The sequence below is a fragment of the Mustela lutreola genome, chromosome 5 (genome assembly GCF_030435805.1).
Source record: "Mustela lutreola isolate mMusLut2 chromosome 5, mMusLut2.pri, whole genome shotgun sequence".
Taxonomy (NCBI): domain Eukaryota; kingdom Metazoa; phylum Chordata; class Mammalia; order Carnivora; family Mustelidae; genus Mustela; species Mustela lutreola.
In genome coordinates this window covers 70,771,184-70,790,241 of record NC_081294.1, presented here as the reverse complement: position 1 = coordinate 70,790,241, position 19,058 = coordinate 70,771,184, and the positions used below count along the sequence as shown (strand labels likewise).

Here is a 19,058-nt window from a genome sequence, read left to right as displayed (position 1 = left end):
GAATCTTCGCAGTTATTGCTCAGCTCCCTTCCCTACCCCAGCATGCCCAGCTTCTGCTTGACTCACGCTGTGAGGAAAACCATGGGTGTGGATGTGCCCCATAGGAAGCTGTGGTCTCTGTAGCAAAGCCGTGGCCATAGCTAACAGCTCAGCCTCCAGTGTCACTGATTTTTGAGAGCCCTGGGATCCCAGTGCTTCCTCAGTAGGCTCAGGTATGAGGTGGTCTCTGGGCCTTGTCCATGTCTATATCTTCGTGCCTCCCACTGGTTTTTTTCACCTAGAATGGCCTCTCCCCTGCCTCAGTCCTTCTGACTTACTCATATCTCTGTGAGAAGGCTCAGGGATTAACCTTGTGCCACAGGACCTGTAGACATGAGGAATTTTTGCAAGAGAGGAAACATTGCATGATTTGTGGGGGTATCATTTCTCTCAGTCAAGCTGTGGGACTTTTGTTTCTTCTGTGGTTGGGGAGGAGGGAGCAGCTGCTGGACACGGTATGAGACCCACGTCTGCAGCCAGCCAGTCTGGGGCCAGGGCCGAGGATTAGAACTCATCATGCCCAGAGCCTTTTGCTTTGTATGCTCCCTAGACTCCCCGGAGGCAGAAGAGGCTTTTCTGTAGGTACCACCATGGCAACCGGACACCACAGCTCCTCATTGCCCCCTTCAAAGAGGAGGATGAGTGGGACAGTCCACATATCGTCAGGTACTACGATGTCATGTCTGATGAGGAAATTGAGAGGATCAAGGAGATCGCGAAACCCAAAGTACGTGTGTCTGCAGTTCCTTCCTGGGCACCTTATCCCTGTTATCGTGGGGTGGTTTGTTTGCTTACTCCACTGGCCTTTGCCAGTGTTTAGCGTAAGTCTGCTGTCCGGATCCTGAGGTACTAAAGACTCAGTTTGATCTTGTGGGTTCACAGTCCAATGGCAAAGAAAACTGAAGGAAGCAATGTGGACAGCCAAGTGCTATGACAGAAGGACTCCCGGGGAGCAGGGCAGGTCCACAGTGGAAAGTGTTAGCTCACCTGCTGGGGGCTGGTGTGTGGGTGAGTTTTGGGGAACTGCCATAGGGTGCTGCCATTCTGGGTTGTGTGGAGCTCCCAGTTAGTGCTGTGAAGAATTGATTAACATGGACAGTGAACATCTTGACAGGGTTCAGTCTTCTCATCCACACTCTGGTCTGTTTATTCATATCTTATAAAATTTATTCATATATGCTCAGTACATTTCTTGTTAGGTTTATTCCTAGGTAGATTTTTTTGTTTTTGTTTTTGTTTTTATCATATTTTTACTGCTTACACCATTTTATTAGTTTACTATTTTATATGCTGAAGTATGATTATAAAAATACATTTCATAGTAACAGCAAATGTTTACTGACTTCTCTTTTGGAAATTTATTTATTTGAGAGAGAGGGAGCAGTGTGAGAGAGAACACGGGTGGGGGGGGGGGAGAGGGGCTGAGGAAGAGGAAGTAGCAAGCTCCCTGCTAACATGAGGCTTGATCCCAGGACCCTGGGCTCATGCCTGAGCCGAAGGCAGATGCTTAATCAACTAAGCCATTCAGGTGCCCCTGAGGAGGTTATTTGTTTGTTTGTTTTTAAGATTTATTGGAGTGAGTGTGAGCGGGGCAGGTGGGCAGAGGGAAAGGATCTCAAGCAGACTGCCACTGAGCCTGGTGCCTTCTCAGGGCTCGATCTCACAACACTGAGATCGTAACCCTAGCTGAAATCAAGAGTTGGGTTCTTAACCAGCTGAGCCACCCAAGTGCCCCTGTTTTCTGTGTTCTTAAGTGTGATATAGGCCCTGTTTTAAGTGCTTAAACATACATTAACTATCGCGTCTGGTAAGCGCACTGTCACTGTCTTCATTTTACCCACAGGGAAACAGACCTGTGCAGAGTGCAGCTAGTTATTCAACTTATTACTCTTGATTTTTAGCTGATTCTCTTGCATTGTTCAGATACTGTCATCAGCTGCAAATAAAGATTGTTTTCTCTTTCCTAATAATTATATTTCCTTTGTTTTTATCATCTCACTGAACTGCCCAGAATTCCTTGAGCATTGTTAACATTTGGCATCCTGGTCTTTCTCCTGAATTTCCTGGAGATCCCTCTGGTATTTCGGTGCTAAGTATGCATCTGGCCATTGGTTTTGTACATGCGTCATTAGGCTGTAAAATTATTCTTGTATTTCTGGTTCATACAAGATTTGTTCCCATTTGACGTCATTCAGAGAACCACTTCCTACCATGTCCCCACCCTTTTCCTATCACTGGTGATTACAAGGGGAGCATTTAGCTGGAGCCTCTGCTGCTTTGTGCCTGATAGACTTGTAGTGGCCAAGAGGCCCTACACTTGTGGAGAGACGGAAAATAGGTTCCCATCCTGGCCCCCCTGCACCTCATCTTGAAGCGACCTTGGCTTGAGGTACAAGGACATCTAGCGCCCAGAATCGGCCATTGAGGTTGCTGAGGGATGGTCTAGCAAGTGTGTGTGGAGAATGGGGACCAGTACCCACCCTTTCTACTCCCTGGGTCAGCTGCAAAGTCCTCCAAGGAAGAGAACTGTTTCCCTGGTTGCCAGGTGAGAGAGGCTTTGTTATGCTAGGACCTCCTGAGATTCCTCAGTTGTCCCTCAGGTGAAGGCACTAAAACATTTCTGTGTGTGTTTTCATGCTGGGTGTGTATGTGCACGTGTGTGGCAGGGGCGGTGTGGGGGGAGTGTTGGGAAAACTTGTCTTTGAATAGAAGCCATGACATGGGCTGTCAAAAGTTGACCTCTCCTTTCTGGAGCCTGTGAGGGACAGATGCTATTCTGACTTTGAAGTAGAGCCCATGAGTTTAACTTGGCCTGTGGAGAATGCCTGGCAGCTGCTTTTTGGGGTCCCTGGCCTGCTTTCAAAATAGCCTTGCCTATCTCTGGGAGGAGAACACAGCTGCTCACAGCCTCCTTGTGGATGTCAGGCCAGTGATGAGGCTTAGATGTTTGGATGGGGCTTAGCTGCAGCTGCACTTGTCATCGGGAGGAATTATATATAGGAGCTCAGGGAAGCCGTCTGTCCTGGGTGCACTGCCACATTGCCAGAACTGGGTGCAGCAGTACAGTGTCCTGGCAAGGTGGTCTCCTGGCCAGTCTTCTGGTCCATCCACACCTCTCTATCCCTTCTGCCATCGACTCTTGCCTTGCCCTCTGCCTGGAGCTCCTCTCTGGGCACCTTGTTACCACCCCAGCCCTTCATTAGTCAGCTCTCCCCAAGGTGTCCACATTGTGATTGTGAGTGTCTGTTACCTGCCTTCCCTGTTTCTTGTTCACCACAGACTTGCTTCCAGGCCTGGTCTCCAGTTGCCTCTTTGGCCTCTTCTCATCTTAACCTCTAACGTCTAATCCACGGTAATGGTGTCACACCCATTTTTGCGCCTGAACCTCTGCATTGCTGTTCTGTAGTGCTCCCCTACCTGGCTAACTCCTGCTTACCCATTAAGTCTCAGCTAGGTGGTCTTCCCTGACCATTCTTGACTGTATAGACTGAGCTTCCACAGACATGAAGCTTACCTGCTCCCAGCTCCTCCCGTATTGTGCTGCGGGGTTAGGCAGCTAGTTTTCTGCCTTTCCCACAGACTGAGCTGTGTGAGGGCACGGGCCATGTTTCGGTCACCCAGTGTAGCACCAGCCACATAGCAGGTGCTCATTAAATATTTATTGAAATAAATACTTTTCTCACAAGGGTCCCACCCATGTGAGATCATTAGGACCATGCACAGCTGAAGCATGGTGAGCTGCCTTTGGGCAGCATGTGCTTCCTGGGAGCACCACTGTAACTATCTGTGGAGAGCGAGAGAATATGAGATATGTCAGGGTTGTTTGTGGATGTGTGTGTGTGTTAGCATATATATGGAGAGGTAGGTGACTTTCAGGCAGCAGATCACATATTTCAACTTGTACAGTCCTTTCCAGATGCTGTCATCTGACCTTGTAAGGCTCCTAAGTGAGTAGAAGGTGTGCCTCCTATCTTTGCTCTTCACAGCAGTGGGAGCCCAGTGTGAGCTGCTGCAGCAGAGGGGCATTTGAGTAGGTTTCTTGGCAGAGGAGGCTGCTGTGGTTGAGAAGGACCAGGTCAAGAGGAGCATACAAGGTTGAGGCTCAGGGACAGAGACACAGTCTGAATGTGGTGGGAGTAGCCATGCACAGGTGGCACTCAGGCAGGGGTGGTATGTGTGCCTGGTGAGAATGGGTGAGTGAGATGGGTGAATGGTCAAAGGGGACTCCAGAGGCACAGTTCTGCAGACAGCACAGACCTGGGTGAGAGCAGAGCAGTGGCGCAGGGATGACCGCCAAGCAGGAGTGTGGGGGCCTTAGACTCCTGCCCTCCCGTGGCATGCAGGATCACAGTGCCTTGTCTAGGGCCAACCGCCTGAAAAACTTTCCCCCACTGGTCTGAATGGCAGATCTGGTCCCAGTCTCTCTAGGAAAACACTCAAGACAAAGAAGGATAAGTCTGCCCTCTCTTCCTGCCTTCCAGCTTGCACGAGCCACTGTACGTGATCCTAAGACAGGCATCCTCACTGTTGCCAGCTACAGGGTTTCCAAAAGGTTAGCAGAGGTGGTGGTGGCGGGGGTGGGGGTGGTGATGGTGGGGGTGACTGCTCCAGCCCTATCTCCAGCCTATCTCCAGGGCTTGCTAGTTTATACTCCAGGGAGCTTGGCGTGGCTTGTCCTTCCTGCCAGCACCTTCCCTACTTAGAACACTCACCCTGTACTGCCTGTTAGTAGTGGCCCTGACTCTGGGGAGAGCATGAGACCTCCTGTAAGCTGCCTTCCCCACCTTCCTTTCTCTCCCTCCTTTTTGGCTTAGCTCATGGCTGGAGGAGGACGACGACCCTGTCGTGGCTCGAGTGAATCTCCGGATGCAGCACATCACAGGGCTCACCGTAAAGACTGCAGAACTGCTGCAGGTATGGCCGGACCCCGGGATGCTGGGGTTGGGAAGCGGCTGTTTCTGGCTAGAAGGTCTTGCAGGGTGCCCAGAGCCAGGCTCCTGGAGGCTTGCCCAGTGAACCGTGTGTCTGCACAGTGCTTTGGGTGTGGAGTGACCTCGCACAGGGAAGCCAGAAGTAAGCATGCCTCCTGTCATTCTGACAGTTCATCATGCAACAGGTAGTGATCATCTTCTATATGCCCAAGTATCATATGAGGAGCTAGGGACTGGTGGTGGGCGTGGCAGACCCATTTGTATTTCTTGACTGTGGAAGCTGAAATCCTGCATTGTGTTAGGAACACTTCTAAGAGAAATGTATCTTCAGTGGTCATAGTTCAGATCACGTGGTTCACATACAACTGGAGGTAAGGTATTTTGTGATGTGTTGGTCAGAAAAGGGAGAGGTCGAGAGATGCTGATGAGAATGGAGACCTTTTTTCAAAGCAGCCCCTGTGAAACCTTGGCTTTCTGCCTTTATTTTGAAGGTGATTGTGAAGACACATGGCAATTGGGTAGGGCTCCTAATAATATATTTTCTGTTGTATATTGAGTTCAAATCTGTTTTGTCCACGCTCCATTCTGAACATTGGAATTTATGGGTTCTTTTGTGAAGTAATGACCTGAGACACAGCCAGAGAAGTTTTGCTGGCATTTTTAAAAAAGATTGTTTTATTTATTGAGAGAGAGTGAGCACGTGCATACACACTAGCAGGGGGAGGGGCAGGGGCAGAGGGAGAAAGAGAATCTCAAGCTGACTGTACGCTGAGCACAGACCCTTACTTGGGGCTTGATCCCATGACCCTGGGATTATGATCTGAGCTGAAATTAAGAGTCAGATGCTTAATCGACTGAGCCAGCCACTACCCCTCACTGGCATTTTTTAAGAGTCCCTTGGGTGTGTCTGGCCAGAGTTTCTGTATATTTAAGGATTGCACCTTTGATCTTGAGGCTTGGCAACCATAGATTTCATTAGAATATTGAACTGAAGAGCATTTAAAAGATTTTCTAATCAAGCAAATGACTGAGGGTTTTTTTTTTTTTTTTCTGTAGCTCTGTCAGCAATCAGAAAACCAATTTTGAAGATCCTCTTTGTGGATTTGTGTAAAATCCACCAGTTTTTAAATACGTGCTAATTACCATTTAGTGTTGTGAAAATTTTATATAATCTTCAGTTCAATCCAACTTAATGTTGAATTTATAAACTTAATCAATTTGGAGATTTTATTTATTTGAGGTAGTGCATGTGTACATGAGCTGGGGAGACAGGCAGAGGGAGAGGGAGAAGCAGATTCCACACTGAGCGGGGAGCCTGACACAGGGCTTGATCCCAGGACCCTGGGATCATGACTTGAGCCAAAGGCAGCCACTTAATGACTGAGCCACCCAGTAGCCCAATTTAATTTTTTTTTAAGATTTTATTTATTGGGGTACCTGGGTGGCTCAGTCATTAAGCATCTGCCTTTGGCTCAGGTCATGATCCCAGGGTCCTGCAGTCTAGTCCCACCCTTCAGGCTCCCTGGCGGGGGGTCTGCTTCTCCCTCTTCCACTCCCCCTGCTTCTGTTCTCTCTCTCTCTGCTCTCTCTCTCTCTCTGTGTCAAATAAATAAATGAAATCTTAAAAAAAAAAGATTTTATTTATTTGAGAGTGTGTGTGAGCAGGGGGAGGGGCAAAGAGAGAGGGGGAGAGAGAGAATGTCAAGCAGAGTCCATGCCGAGGCTCGATCTCACCAGCCTGAGATCATGACCTGAGTGGAAATCAAGAGTCAGATGTTTAATCAACTGATTCACACATGCACCCCAAGCTTAATTTAATTTTAAGGTAGTTCCATAAACAAGCACATTGATAGAGGACTTCTGCCACATCTCCCACTTCCACCTTTTCAGGAGCAGTAGGGACTCTCAGTGCACTAGGTGTGTCTTTTTTTTTTTTTTTAAAGATTTATTTATTTATTTGACAGAGAGAGATTATAAGTAGGCAGAGAGGCAGGCAGAGAGAGAGGAGGAAGCAGGCTCCCTGCTGAGCAGAGAGCCCGATGCGGGACTCGATCCCAGGACCCTGAGATCATGACCTGAGCCGAAGGCAGTGGCTTAACCCACTGAGCCACCCAGGCGCCCCACTAGGTGTGTCTTTATTGGCATTGTTGGGTTTCCTGTCTCTGTGGAGCCGTTCTGTTGTTACAAAACATCTGTCGTGGTCAGAGCCAGTGTTAGGACTCTCATGGCCCCCATCGAGGACAGCATTCTGTTTGGCTGATCCCATACTCTGGAACAGTGGGCTGAGGAGACTGGATGGGACCTGTGCCACTGTTGGCCTCCTGGCTGACTCCCTGGCTACACGCTCTGTATGCTATCTCACATGCAGCTGAGAAGGCAGCAGCTTCATACTTGGACTGGCTTCTCTGCCACAGCCCTGGCTCCATCAAGTTTGGCCTTTTGTAGGTCAGTAATGAGTGGGATCCAAATGCCCGGACTCCGTGTGGAGGGGCTCTTACAGTCAAGGCTCTTCTGGAAGATCCAGACCACAGCTGCCTAGGCACTGAGGCCCCATTTTTGTTTGTCTTCTAGGAACTATATCGGCATTAACTTTGCCTGCCGGCAGTGTTGAAAGCCTTGACCCTCTGTGGTCTGGGGGACAGGGAGCTGGGTTTCAGCACCTCCCTCGAGGTGCTCATTCAGCATGGACTGTTTGTGGTATAACCAGTGCCTAGGTACCAGAAAGAGCCTGTACCCCTTGGCCCCTCAAAATGTTACAGGCTTCTGGAAAGGAGCTGGTTCTTCTACTCCCTGTTGACACTCTTTCACCTGTGGCCGATGTGTTTGCAATTGATCATTTGGAAGAAAAAGCAATTGAGGCTTTCTTATGAATTGGATGAAGGCTTGTCTGATAGTGGAGGAGATGCTACACTGACAGAATTCTTTAAGATTGAACGCACTTCTGACTTGATGTCTCAGCTTTACTAAAAAAGTAATTTCTGACCAATTTTTTTTGTCTTCACTCTGACTTCAGTATAATAAATACTCATGGTTTTCAAATGATTGGCTCTTCTGTTTTTGTAACAACACATCTAATGAGTCAAATGAATGCTATCACAGGAATCAGGATGTTTTTTGGCTGGGGGGGCGGTATTTATTTATTTTTAAATTTAAATTCAATTAATTAACATAGTGTATTATTAGTTTCAGAGGCAGAGTTCAGTGATTCATCAGTTGCATATAACACCTAGGACTCATTATGTCACATGCCCTCCTAATGCCCATTATCCATTATCCCATCCACCCCCCAGCAACCCTTGTTTCCTGTGATTAAGAGTCTTTTATGGGGGTGCCTGGGTGGCTCAGTGGGTTAAGCCGCTGCCTTCAGCTCAGGTCATGATCTCAGGGTCCTGGGATCGAGCCCCGCATCGGGCTCTCTGCTCGGCGGAGAGCCTGCTTCCTCCTCTCTCTCTGCCTGCCTCTCTGCCTGCTTGTCATCTCTCTCTGTCGAATAAATAAATAAAATCTTAAAAAAAAAAAGAGTCTTTTATGATTTGTCTCCCTTTCCAGTTTTATCTTATTTTATTTTTCCCTCCCTTCACATATGTTCCTCTGTTTTTCTTCTTAAATTCCATGTATGATTAAAATCACATGATGAATGTCTTTCTCTGATTGAGTTATCTTGTTTAGCGTTATATACTCTAGTTCCATCTGTGTTGTTGCAAATGGCAAGATTCCATTTTTGATGGCTGAGTAATATTCCATTGCATGTATATATACACCACATCTTCTTTATCCATTCATCTGTTGATGGACATCTAGATCCTTTCTATAATTTGGCTATTGTGGACATTGCTGCTATAAACATTGGTGTACACATGCCCCTTTGGGTCACTACACTTGTATCTTTAGGGTAAATACCCGGTAGTGTGATTGCTGGGTTGTAGGGTAGCTCTATTTTCAACTTTCTGAGGAACCTCCATGCTGTTTTCCAGAGTGGCTGCACCAGCTTGGCATTCCTACCAACAGTGTAGGAGGGTTCCCCTTTCTCTGCATCCTTGCCAACATATATCATTTCCTGACTTGTTAATTTTAGCCAAGGAACCAGTTTTGATGTATAGTTGCTTGTTATTAAAGTTGTGAGTCTGGGCTTGGAGTTGCCCACATCCACAACTGCACATCTACAAGCTCCGACGACACTTGCAGTCTTTGGGGACAGTGTTAAATAGTGTAGACACAATAGCATCGGTGCATGATCCAGTGGGACTCCCAAAACTTAAAAGATGAGCTTGCTGTGGTGATGTGGCTTCTTTCATTCCATGACATCTGCAAGTTTAAGCATCCCATCCCGCAAATGGGAGTATTGGAAAATATAGTCATTTTCTGCAGTTCCCGCAACAGGTGGTGATCAAATTTTGCAGAATGCATTGGCACCCTAATCCCAGTCATGTTGAAAATTTTCTTCCAAGTTCCCAACAAGTGGACCCAACGAAAGTGTTTGTAGTGTGACTTTAATCAATGGCTGTAGCACTTCCCTTCTTAGATGCACCTCCAGGCTTAGGGTTATCTGCTGAATCTGGCCTCCTCGCCCTGTTGACAGGATTTCCAGGTATTTCTGGTGCAGGCATCCTCAAGGCTGAAGTAGCTTGTGATAGCATATTTTCTTTCATATCTAAATTTTTAATTTTGCAGACACTGAAAATCATGCTGTCCCAATTCACTACATCACATTTGATAGATCTTGCTTTCTTTTCCAATAAGAGGATTTCTTTTTTTTTTTTTTTTTTTGTAAAGTATCCCCCCTCCTACTCTCTCCCTCATGTCTATAGGTCTTCATTATTGCCAGTTTTGCAGACTCTCACATCTGACTGTTGGAATCGCCAAAAAGGATATGCAAAAAATACCAACTTCCTGAATACCGATAGCTGAGCCCCAGAGGTTTTTAGGGTTTCAGTATGATACAGTAGCCAAGTGTTCCCAGGTGGACATCGGTGGTACCACCTGATCCATCATCTTCCTTATCAGACTCTACACTTTGTCTTGAACTTTGTCTCTCATTCTGTCCTGTCGCTAGAATAACCGTGTTTGACTTAAGACTTACGTTGTGCTGGTAAACTGTTCAGTCAGGCATTTACAGCTTATAGTCCAATTAATGATTTTTGGTAGTGTGGAAGCTAGGATGGCTCAGGTCCTACTCCAGGCACAGGCTCCTTCTGGGGACACTGAGAGCGCAGCAGTCGTCAGCTGCCTGGGGCTTGCTGTTTCACTTGGATGCACAGCTACTCCCTGCAGGGAAGCACTGTGAGAAGGAGCAGGGTATGTTCTCCCGGCTCCCTTTGACCTGGGACAGCAACCAGGGTGAAGTGACCTGGGGTAGGGGCAGTGTCAGGTCCTCAGGAGCTACTGAACTAGCATAAAAGCAAAGTTCCTGTCTTGAGTTTTTCATTGGATTTCCTTGGATTATCTTTCTATTATCCTGCAAACAAATAGGGCCCCAGCCAGAGCCTGTCTCAAGGGAAGCACTCCCTTCTGCCCTCTGAGAGTCCCTGAAGGGCTGGAGCTTCTCCACAGGGGCTGCCTGCAGGTTGCCCATTTTGCTGTGTTTGGGAAACCCCATTTTTGCTGCGGCCTGACTCTGCGACAGAGCCATGGATACATTTGATGCATGTGGGCTTCCCGTGCTGGCAGGGCATACTTACCATCTACTTTCGAGAGGATGCACTTGGGGGTTCTGGTTATTAAGGATGCAGGTTATTTTGGTTCATGTGGGGACACAGTGTCCCTGCGGAGATGGGCTGCTTCAGGACTATTCATGCTGCTGACAAGGTCTGTTGCTGTTCTTTCCCACCAGGTTGCTAATTATGGAATGGGAGGGCAATACGAGCCACATTTTGACTTCTCTAGGGTAAGGTCCAAACCATGGGTGTTGTAGAGGGCCCTATTCCTTCTGACTTGAGAAAGCTGAAGCTCCTTGGAACATTTCAGCCTTGACATCAATGCCCTCTAACCCCCACCCCATGCCTTACCAGGACCAAGTCTTTGTTCCTGGAAAAGTCCAAATGAGGAACATGGGGCCTTTGGAGCCCAGTGCAGCCAAGCTGTTTCACTGTGCCATGACTATAAAGCATGGGCCCAGACTAGGTCTTTGTGAAAGCTGTTCCTGCCCCCGTTCCCCTATGCCCTGACCAGGGTTTTCTTTGCTGAAAGGAAAAACCATGGTCCAGGCTGATGTATGGAACACATGCTTAGTATTGTCCCTTGACCCTTTTGGCCCCAGTCCTGTAAGTGGGGGGTGGAATCATCTGCAAACGTGGGTGAAAGTTGTTGTTTGTTGCAGCGACCTTTTGACAGCGGCCTCAAAACGGAGGGGAATAGGTTAGCCACGTTTCTTAACTATGTAAGTATTGGGGCCAGGTCCACCTGTTCATTCTCACTTAATTTTATAGAAAAATGAGCAAGATGCTTTCAAGCGTTTAGGGACGGGGAATCGTGTGGCCACGTTCTTAAACTACGTGAGTATGATGCATGCAGCAAATGGGCCCTTGGGGAATCTGGGTCCAGAGTGCTATCTCATATCCACTCTTGTCAGGGCTGATAGCACCAGCTGTCGCTCAGTGACTGGGCCCTTTTGGCCCTCAGCACTCTTCTTGGCTGGAGGAGAGATTTGGCCTGTGTTCCCATCTGTGTGCTCACCCACATCCCTGATGTTCATATCCCTGGCTCTTTTTTTGATGGGCCCAGTGCTAGTCAGGACTTTTGGGGTGAGTGCTCTGGAGAGTTCCATCCTTAGCAGCAGAGTGAGGAAGCTGCCATGAGGCCCTCCGAAATGAAAGCTGCCTTTGTTTCTCCAGAGCTCAGTGGCCTGCCTCCCATCTCTTGCTTTTGCTCCAGCCACAGGCCGTCAGGTTTACCTCTCACACGAGGAGCAGTTTGTTTTTCCCTCTGCTTAGAGAGCCTGCTCTAAAGAGGCATACAGACTGTCAAGTAACTTAGAGACGGAATCCTGTGGCCATCTTTTCCTTTGATGTCTCATTTATGTTTTTGTGTGTAGTTATTATGTTCTAGGGCTGGCCATGAACATGCTAGTGAGCAGGACAAGTGGAGTCTCTTGTGGGCTTTACGGTCTAACATGAGAGACTTGCTTTAACCATAGGAGAGGTAATTTATTTAGTTACCATGGGGACAAGTACCTTGAAAAAGTGGCTCAGGGTTGAGGTTCAGAGAAGGCCTCCCTGTGGAGTAATGTGTCAGTGGAGACTTGCAGTTGAGTGGAAATTAGTTGGTGGAACATGGTTTCTGGCAGAGGGGAGAATGTGTGGAGACCTGGAAAAGGGAAGGAGCTGGGGATGGTGGAAAAGGGGAAGAAGACTGGTGTGACTCAGAGGCAGCGCTTGAGGCGAGAGCGGCTGGAGCGAGAGAATGGCTGCTGAGATGGACAGGGCCTTTGGGTTCTAGAAAAGAGCCTGGATTTGATCCCTAAGCCTGTGGGAAGCCATCAAAAGTTTTCATCTTACTCATTTACCATATGTCTGTTGAGTGCTTTTTAGTCTGTCTGGCATGCATCCTGTGGAAATATTTTTTAAAACTCCATGTTTTATTACATCGTAGACAAAATAAACTTGAAGTGAGACAGCCAGATGAGAGTGAAGTGGTGCCTTGGGCAGGAGTTGAGGCCCGTTTTGTGGTCCTAAGTGTAGCCTCCCTACTGTGGTGCTTGTGTTCCACGTAGTTGGAGGCCTCTTTGGGAGAAAGCAGGGCCTGTGGAACCATACCCTGTGTGCTCACCGCACTGGCCCTGGGGGAGGGCTGCCATTCTGGGAAGGTGAGGGTGGTGCTAGAACTGAGAAACAGAACCCGCAAGGGGGATTACAGATGGTGTTGGGGGCAGCAGGGAGCTTTGAGTTAGGGCAGTTCCCAGTGCCCAAGGTGTGGCCCAGGCTGGATGGTGACGTGAGAGCGGGGATCCGTCAGGCATTTTCCATGTACAGACTCAGATTGTTCCCATCCGAGGACAGTCAGGGTTTAGGTCTCCTGCAGGGCTACCGTTCTCAAGTGCCCCTGGCATAGGACTATCCTGATGAACCACACAGATGAAGCTGGGTTTAGGGAGGGGTAGTGCATGGGATGAGCTTCTCTTGGTGGAAGGGCTGGCTGTGGAGCAGAGCCTTCAAGCAGTGCCACTCTGGCTCAGGAAAGGTAATCTGAATACTAGTGTCCTTGGTGGCTCAGTTGTTGTGAGAGCTTTGAGTACAGGGGCCAAGCTCTATGCTTTGTATTCCCAGATGAGTGATGTAGAAGCTGGTGGTGCCACTGTTTTTCCCGATCTGGGGGCTGCGATTTGGCCGAAGAAGGTAAGTTCTAGTTTTTGTGGGTCACAGGTTGAAGCCCCCAGTTCCCATTCCCTGGCTGCTTGACTCTTACTGTGAGAGGCCTTAGCCCCTCCCTGCCTGAACTCTGACATTGTAGCCTCAGCTTCTATCTGGGGAGATGGACTGGGAAGGGAAGTCCCTTTGGGGGAACGTGGGTTATTAAACACCTGCCCCACCATGAAGGGTGAATACTTCTATATTGCTGGAATGCCAGAGCCCTGTCCCTTTGTACATAGGAAGGTGAGGGTTTTTCTGCCTAGGGAGGTGTTTAGGGTCAAGTCCTTGAGACCTGTATCTAAGAGTGTTGTCTAATGGGGTGTCTCTTTTTTCTAGGGCACAGCTGTATTCTGGTACAATCTCCTGCGGAGTGGGGAAGGTGACTACCGTACGAGACATGCTGCCTGTCCTGTGCTTGTGGGCTGCAAGTGGGGTGAGTGGCCTTAGCCTGGGCTCTGTGGTCAGCCTTAGACTCTGAGTTGGGAGGTGCCTGCTGCCCTATTTTCACAGTGCCAAGACTGTTTTCCTTTTTGAGTTTTTCCTTTCCCCCCTGCTAACTCATCTCATCCAGCCATGTAGCTATCCTCAAAGCCAATTATGAGCCAGGACAGCTGGTTGGGAACATGCTCAGGGAGGCCCACAGAGCTGAGGGAGCTCTAAGGAAGAATAGTTACACAAGCACTGTAGGTCCAGGATGGCTCCCAGAGGAGTGGCCTCAGGCAGGGGCTTTGAGGGAGCAGTGGGAGAGAATTGGAATCAGAATGGGGAAGGGGTGACCCAGGAAAGCAAGGCTCACATGGAACAAGGCCCACACTAAAACTAGCATCATGGGTGTGGGGTCCAGCTGTTTTGTCCCTTGAATAAGGGAAGGCCTATGGCACAGGGACTAGAACATGAGGCTCAAGTCTGGGACCAAATTACAGAGACTGAAGCCAGAGCTTTGAGCTTTGTTCTGGAAGCACTATGGTGAACCAGAGAGAGGCTTGGGTGAGGATGATAGGAAGTGATTGCAAACAGAGGTGTTTATACCTCTTGGAGAGTTTTGGGGGTAAGAGTGGTAGGTTCATAGAAAGTTAAGCAATTAGAAACAAAATGAACAATTGCTGACTTCAGGGAAAAGAAAATATTGTACGAGAAATGTCAGCATACACTGCTGGGTGGCTCAGGTATGAGCAGCATTTATGTGACATGATAATGAAAGCACTCTATGTTGATTTAATTAAAATTTGTGATTTAACACTATTGGGAAGATAGGATGTGATAAGTATGTGTTTTAGAGATAGAATAAAAGAATTAAACAAAAGTCAAGAGATAGCAGTATAAGCATGTTATTTAGAAATATGTGGTTAAATAGAAGAAACAATGAAAGATATTGAGTGTCCTCTTGAAGTGGGGTTTGGTAGTGGAAGGGTTGGGTAGAAAATGGCTGTTTATTCATTTTAAGCTTTGTAGACAATTTTTTTTCAACTAAGTGCATTTCTACTTTAAAAGCTCTATGGCTTTAGTAGTGCATTGGGATAAATTTGTTTTATCATTCTAAGAGTCTTTGTTAAGGAATGAACTGGTGTGTCACATGGATTGGGGGCACAGCTTCAGGTGACAGACAGTGCTAGCACCAGCTTTGCTCCTCTGCTGCCCAAAGTATACACACTGGGTCGGCTGGCCCCCAGGTCTTGACGTTGATGTCCAGGCCCTCCACAGTCCTGACAGGCTTCCTCGCCCTTGGCTTCTATATCTCATTTCCTTCCCAGTATTATCAAGCTGCTTGGGGTCCCTCATACATGCCAGAGTGGTTCATTCCTTGATGTCTTTCTCATCCTGTTCCCACTTCTTGGACCACCTTGATAAAGGAGTCATCTGGTATATCCATCTTCTTCCCTGGATAACTCCTGTTCAGTATCATGTCCCAGCCTGGAGTCTCCTCTTCATGGTTAGATGCTCTTTGGTTCAGTTTCCATGGCAATATACACGTATGTATCTTTTATCACCTTTGAACAGTTATCTATACAGAGCTCTTCCTTACCAGCTCATGAGCAACTTGAGGTATGAGACCATATCTTACTCATGTTTGAGTTCCAAGGCCCAGTGTGGGGTTCATCATGAAGGAGTCATTCATTCTAGCTGCTAAACTAACCAACAGGATTGAAACATACTTTCCTTTTGTTCACAGTCTCCAATAAGTGGTTCCATGAACGAGGACAGGAGTTCTTGAGGCCATGTGGATCAACAGAAGTTGACTGACTTCGTTTTCTGCACCTCCCTTTCCTGGCCCTACAGCCCATGTCATCCTCAAGTTCAACATGACAGACACCTTTGTATGTTCCAGGCCCTATCACTTGGGACTTTGTTGGAATAAGTGTTTGTCTGGAGCGAAGGGAGAACCGACTGGGGAGGGTCCTGGGTGACCTGGGTCCTGACCTCTCTGGTCAGCCTGTGCCACCTCTGGCCACAAAAGTTGGGTCAGGGTGGCTGCAGCAGAATCAGGCTATCTAGCACCTAGCAAGGTGCCTTTGTACCTCAGATGTTTTAGGTGTGAGGTGTTTTCAGTGAACCAAAGTTCTGATACCTTGTTTACATGTTTGTTTTTATGGCATTTCAATCAATGTGGCTTTAACCAAAAAATAAAGTGTCCCTGCCAGAAGCCTTAAAGAGCCTTATTCAGAATCTTTTTTAAGATGGGGGAGCTTATACCACATTCATAATTTCTTTCCTATGCATCTCCTCTTTGCTGGGAGAATCTGGGTAATGAATACTTGATTGGCGAAACCTTGACCTTGGGTTCTAGATCTGGTTTCAACACTTACAGTTCTATACTTCGGTATCCTTTCTGGAAAGTGAGGGAAACAGTCTCTTCTTGCTTTCCAGAGAACATAGTGATCATGTATGTTCATAACTGTTTTGTTGTTAAAATCTGAAAAGTTTTTTTGAAGTTTCTTATTTAAAAATTTGGAGATACATTGAACTGTGAAACCTAGATGTACAATTTAAAGAATATGAAGGTGAACACGAGCACTCATGTGACCACCATCCAGGTTAGAGAAGGGATCATTTTCAAATTTGCTCCTCAGGAGTCCCTTGTAACGCTCTTCTGGATCCTATCTCTTGTCCTGCTTCCAGTACCTTAGTGGTAACCATTGTCTAGTGATTTGTGGTAATTACTTCTTTGTGCTTTGTAATTTTACTACCTGTCTACTTCCCTAAATAAGTAGTTATTTTGTTTTCCCTGATTTTGAATGTTTTGTAGATGGAATCGTGTATTTTTTTTTTTAAAGATTTTATTTATTTATTTGACAGAGAGAAATCACAAGTAGACGGAGAGGCAGGCAGAGAGAGAGAGAGGGAAGCAGGCTCCCTGCCGAGCAGAGAGCCCGATGCGGGACTCGATCCCAGGACCCTGAGATCATGACCTGAGCTGAAGGCAGCGGCTTAACCCACTGAGACACCCAGGCACCTGTGAATGAGAATTCTTGTTATTCCAACCTTCTCTAGTATCTGGTATTGTCAAACTTCTGCATTTTAGCTAGCATTTTTAAAAAAAGATTTTATTTATTTATTTTGAGAGACAGAGAATGAGCAAGTGAGGGAGAGAAAGTACAGGCTGGAGGAGGGACAGAGGGAGAGGAAGAAACAGGGTCCCCACTGAGCAGAGAGCCCAATAAGGGGCTCAATCCCAGGGCCCTAGGGATCATGACCTGAGCCAAAGGCAGATGCTTAACTGACTGAGCCACCCAGGCGCCAGGCACCACAGCTAGCTTATTATATGCATATTATTATCTATTTTAACATCATTATTGGTGACATTGAATACCTTTTTATTAGTCCCTAGGTTTTGTCTTTAACTGTCTTTTCAAGTCTTTATCTTACTGATTGACTAGAACTTTTAGCATATTATAGACATAAGCTCTTTGATGGCTATGGGTTTTCAAGTATCTTCCCTTTTTTTGCAAGTATCTTCCTTTTTCTAGTTTGTCTTTTCAGTCTAAGTTTTGTCTTCTGATGAACAGAAGTTCTTAATTTTTATGTCAGATTTATCAAGCTTTCCCTTTTTGATTTAATGCTTTTTATATTTTGTTTAAGAAATTGTTCTATTCTCCAAAATGATGAAGGTATTTCCTATATTCTTTGCCAAAAGCATTATGGTCTTGTCTTTTACGTTAATGTCTTTCACATACCTGGGTTTTATTTTTCTTGGTGCAAGGGCCTACTTAAAATCTTCTTGCGTATTTTGTTAGGATAGAATAGGATTATGCTATAGTAGTAATCAAACCTCTAATTCTCAGTGGCTTTTAATATATAAAATGAGAACTCTTCTAAAAAGAATTGCTGGGATTGGGCACCTGTCACTTATCTAATGCCATGTAATCTTCTAGACCTTCTATTGGCAGATCCTAAAAGATGTCAGCTGGTGAAGGAATATGGGAAACACAATTTACAGAGTAGCAACTCCAGTATAGCAGCAAGAGTACGGAAAGATTTGCTTAGTACTGAGAAACAATGGAAAAATTATTGGCATGCTACGTGGGTCATCTCCACTCCCGCCATTTGACAGTCTTCAAGCTTCGCGAAGGTATATAGTAGTCTCTTTAATCAGTTTTGGAAAACTATTAAGCCATTTTCTCTCTCTCTCTTTTCTTTTAAGGATTTATTTATTTATTTGACAGAGAGATAGCAAAAGTAGGCAGAGCAGCAGGTAGAGGGAGGTGGAGAAGCAGGCTCTCCACCGAGCAGGGAGCCCAATGCGGGGCTCAACCCTGGGATCATGACCCAAGCCAAAGTCACCTTAGCTTAGGTGACTGAGCTACCCAGGCATCCCCATTTTCTCTTTTAATATTTTCTATGTTCCTTCTGGAACTCTGATTATATGTAAATTATATAGACTATATCATAGACTATATCATACTATTCTTAACTCTTAACCTGCTTTCATTTTTTTTTATAACTATACTATATTTTGGGTAATTTTTACAATTGTTTTCTAGTTTATTCTCATCTTTTTTTTTTTTTTTTTTAAGATTTTTAAATTTCTTTATTTGACAGAGAGATCACAAGTAGGCAGAGAGGGAGGAGGAAGCAGGCTCCCTGCTGAACAGAGAGCCCTGTGCAGGGCTTGATCCTAGGACACTGAGATCATGACCTGAGTGGAAGGCAGAGGCTAAACCCACCCAGGGCCCAGTTTATTCTCTTTTCTATTAAATTCTTCTACATGTTTTTCTTTAGCCAGCTTAAAGATGAAATTCCACCATTTCTAGGCTTACACCATTCCTGTTAAAAATTCAGCTCTTTTGTCCTTTTGTTACTCCTTTGAAAATAATTCCCACCCCACATCCCTTCCCTGTTGTCTGCTTTTTAAGACTTTTGTTATGGTTTTTGGTGGTTTTACTATGATGTGCTGATGGTGGGTTTCTTGTTATTTTCTGCTTGAGGTGTACAGGGTTTCTGAATTTGTAGGTTGTCTTTAATCAGTTTTGGAAATTTCTCAGACATTATTCAAATATTATTATGGTCGCATTTTTTCGTGTCTCCTCTGAGACTCCAATAATCTGAAATGTTAGACATTTTCAGTTTCAGGTTTGATACTCTTCTCTTGTTTCTCAACCTTTTTTCCCCACTTGTGTTTTACTAAATATTTTCTATTCATCTGTCTTCCAGTTAATTTATCACTTCTCCTAAACCCATCTACTGAGTTCCTAATTTCAGTTCTTACATTTTTCAGTTCTAGAATATCTACCCATTCAATTTCTAA

At 46.2% G+C, this 19,058-nt stretch overlaps 1 protein-coding gene across 10 annotated transcripts in view; it reads left to right on the top strand.

The window, feature by feature from the left end:
* P4HA2 (prolyl 4-hydroxylase subunit alpha 2) overlaps positions 1-15,964 on the top strand; it is a 34,488-nt gene extending 18,524 nt beyond the window's left edge. For 6 of the 10 annotated variants that reach the window (XM_059174516.1, XM_059174513.1, XM_059174511.1 and 3 more), the window contains 8 exons: positions 590-766; positions 4,521-4,591; positions 4,854-4,953; positions 10,801-10,854; positions 11,396-11,461; positions 13,232-13,300; positions 13,652-13,748; positions 15,486-15,964. In XM_059174516.1, the coding sequence (XP_059030499.1) occupies positions 590-766; positions 4,521-4,591; positions 4,854-4,953; positions 10,801-10,854; positions 11,396-11,461; positions 13,232-13,300; positions 13,652-13,748; positions 15,486-15,556 (705 nt within the window). In that variant the 3' untranslated portion in view covers positions 15,557-15,964. Of the gene's footprint in view, positions 1-589; positions 767-4,520; positions 4,592-4,853; positions 4,954-10,800; positions 10,855-11,286; positions 11,347-11,395; positions 11,462-13,231; positions 13,301-13,651; positions 13,749-15,485 lie in introns of all 10 variants that reach the window. The other 4 variants (XM_059174521.1, XM_059174512.1, XM_059174514.1 and 1 more) reach the window with 4 other exon arrangements.
* Positions 15,965-19,058: the final 3,094 nt, after the last annotated feature.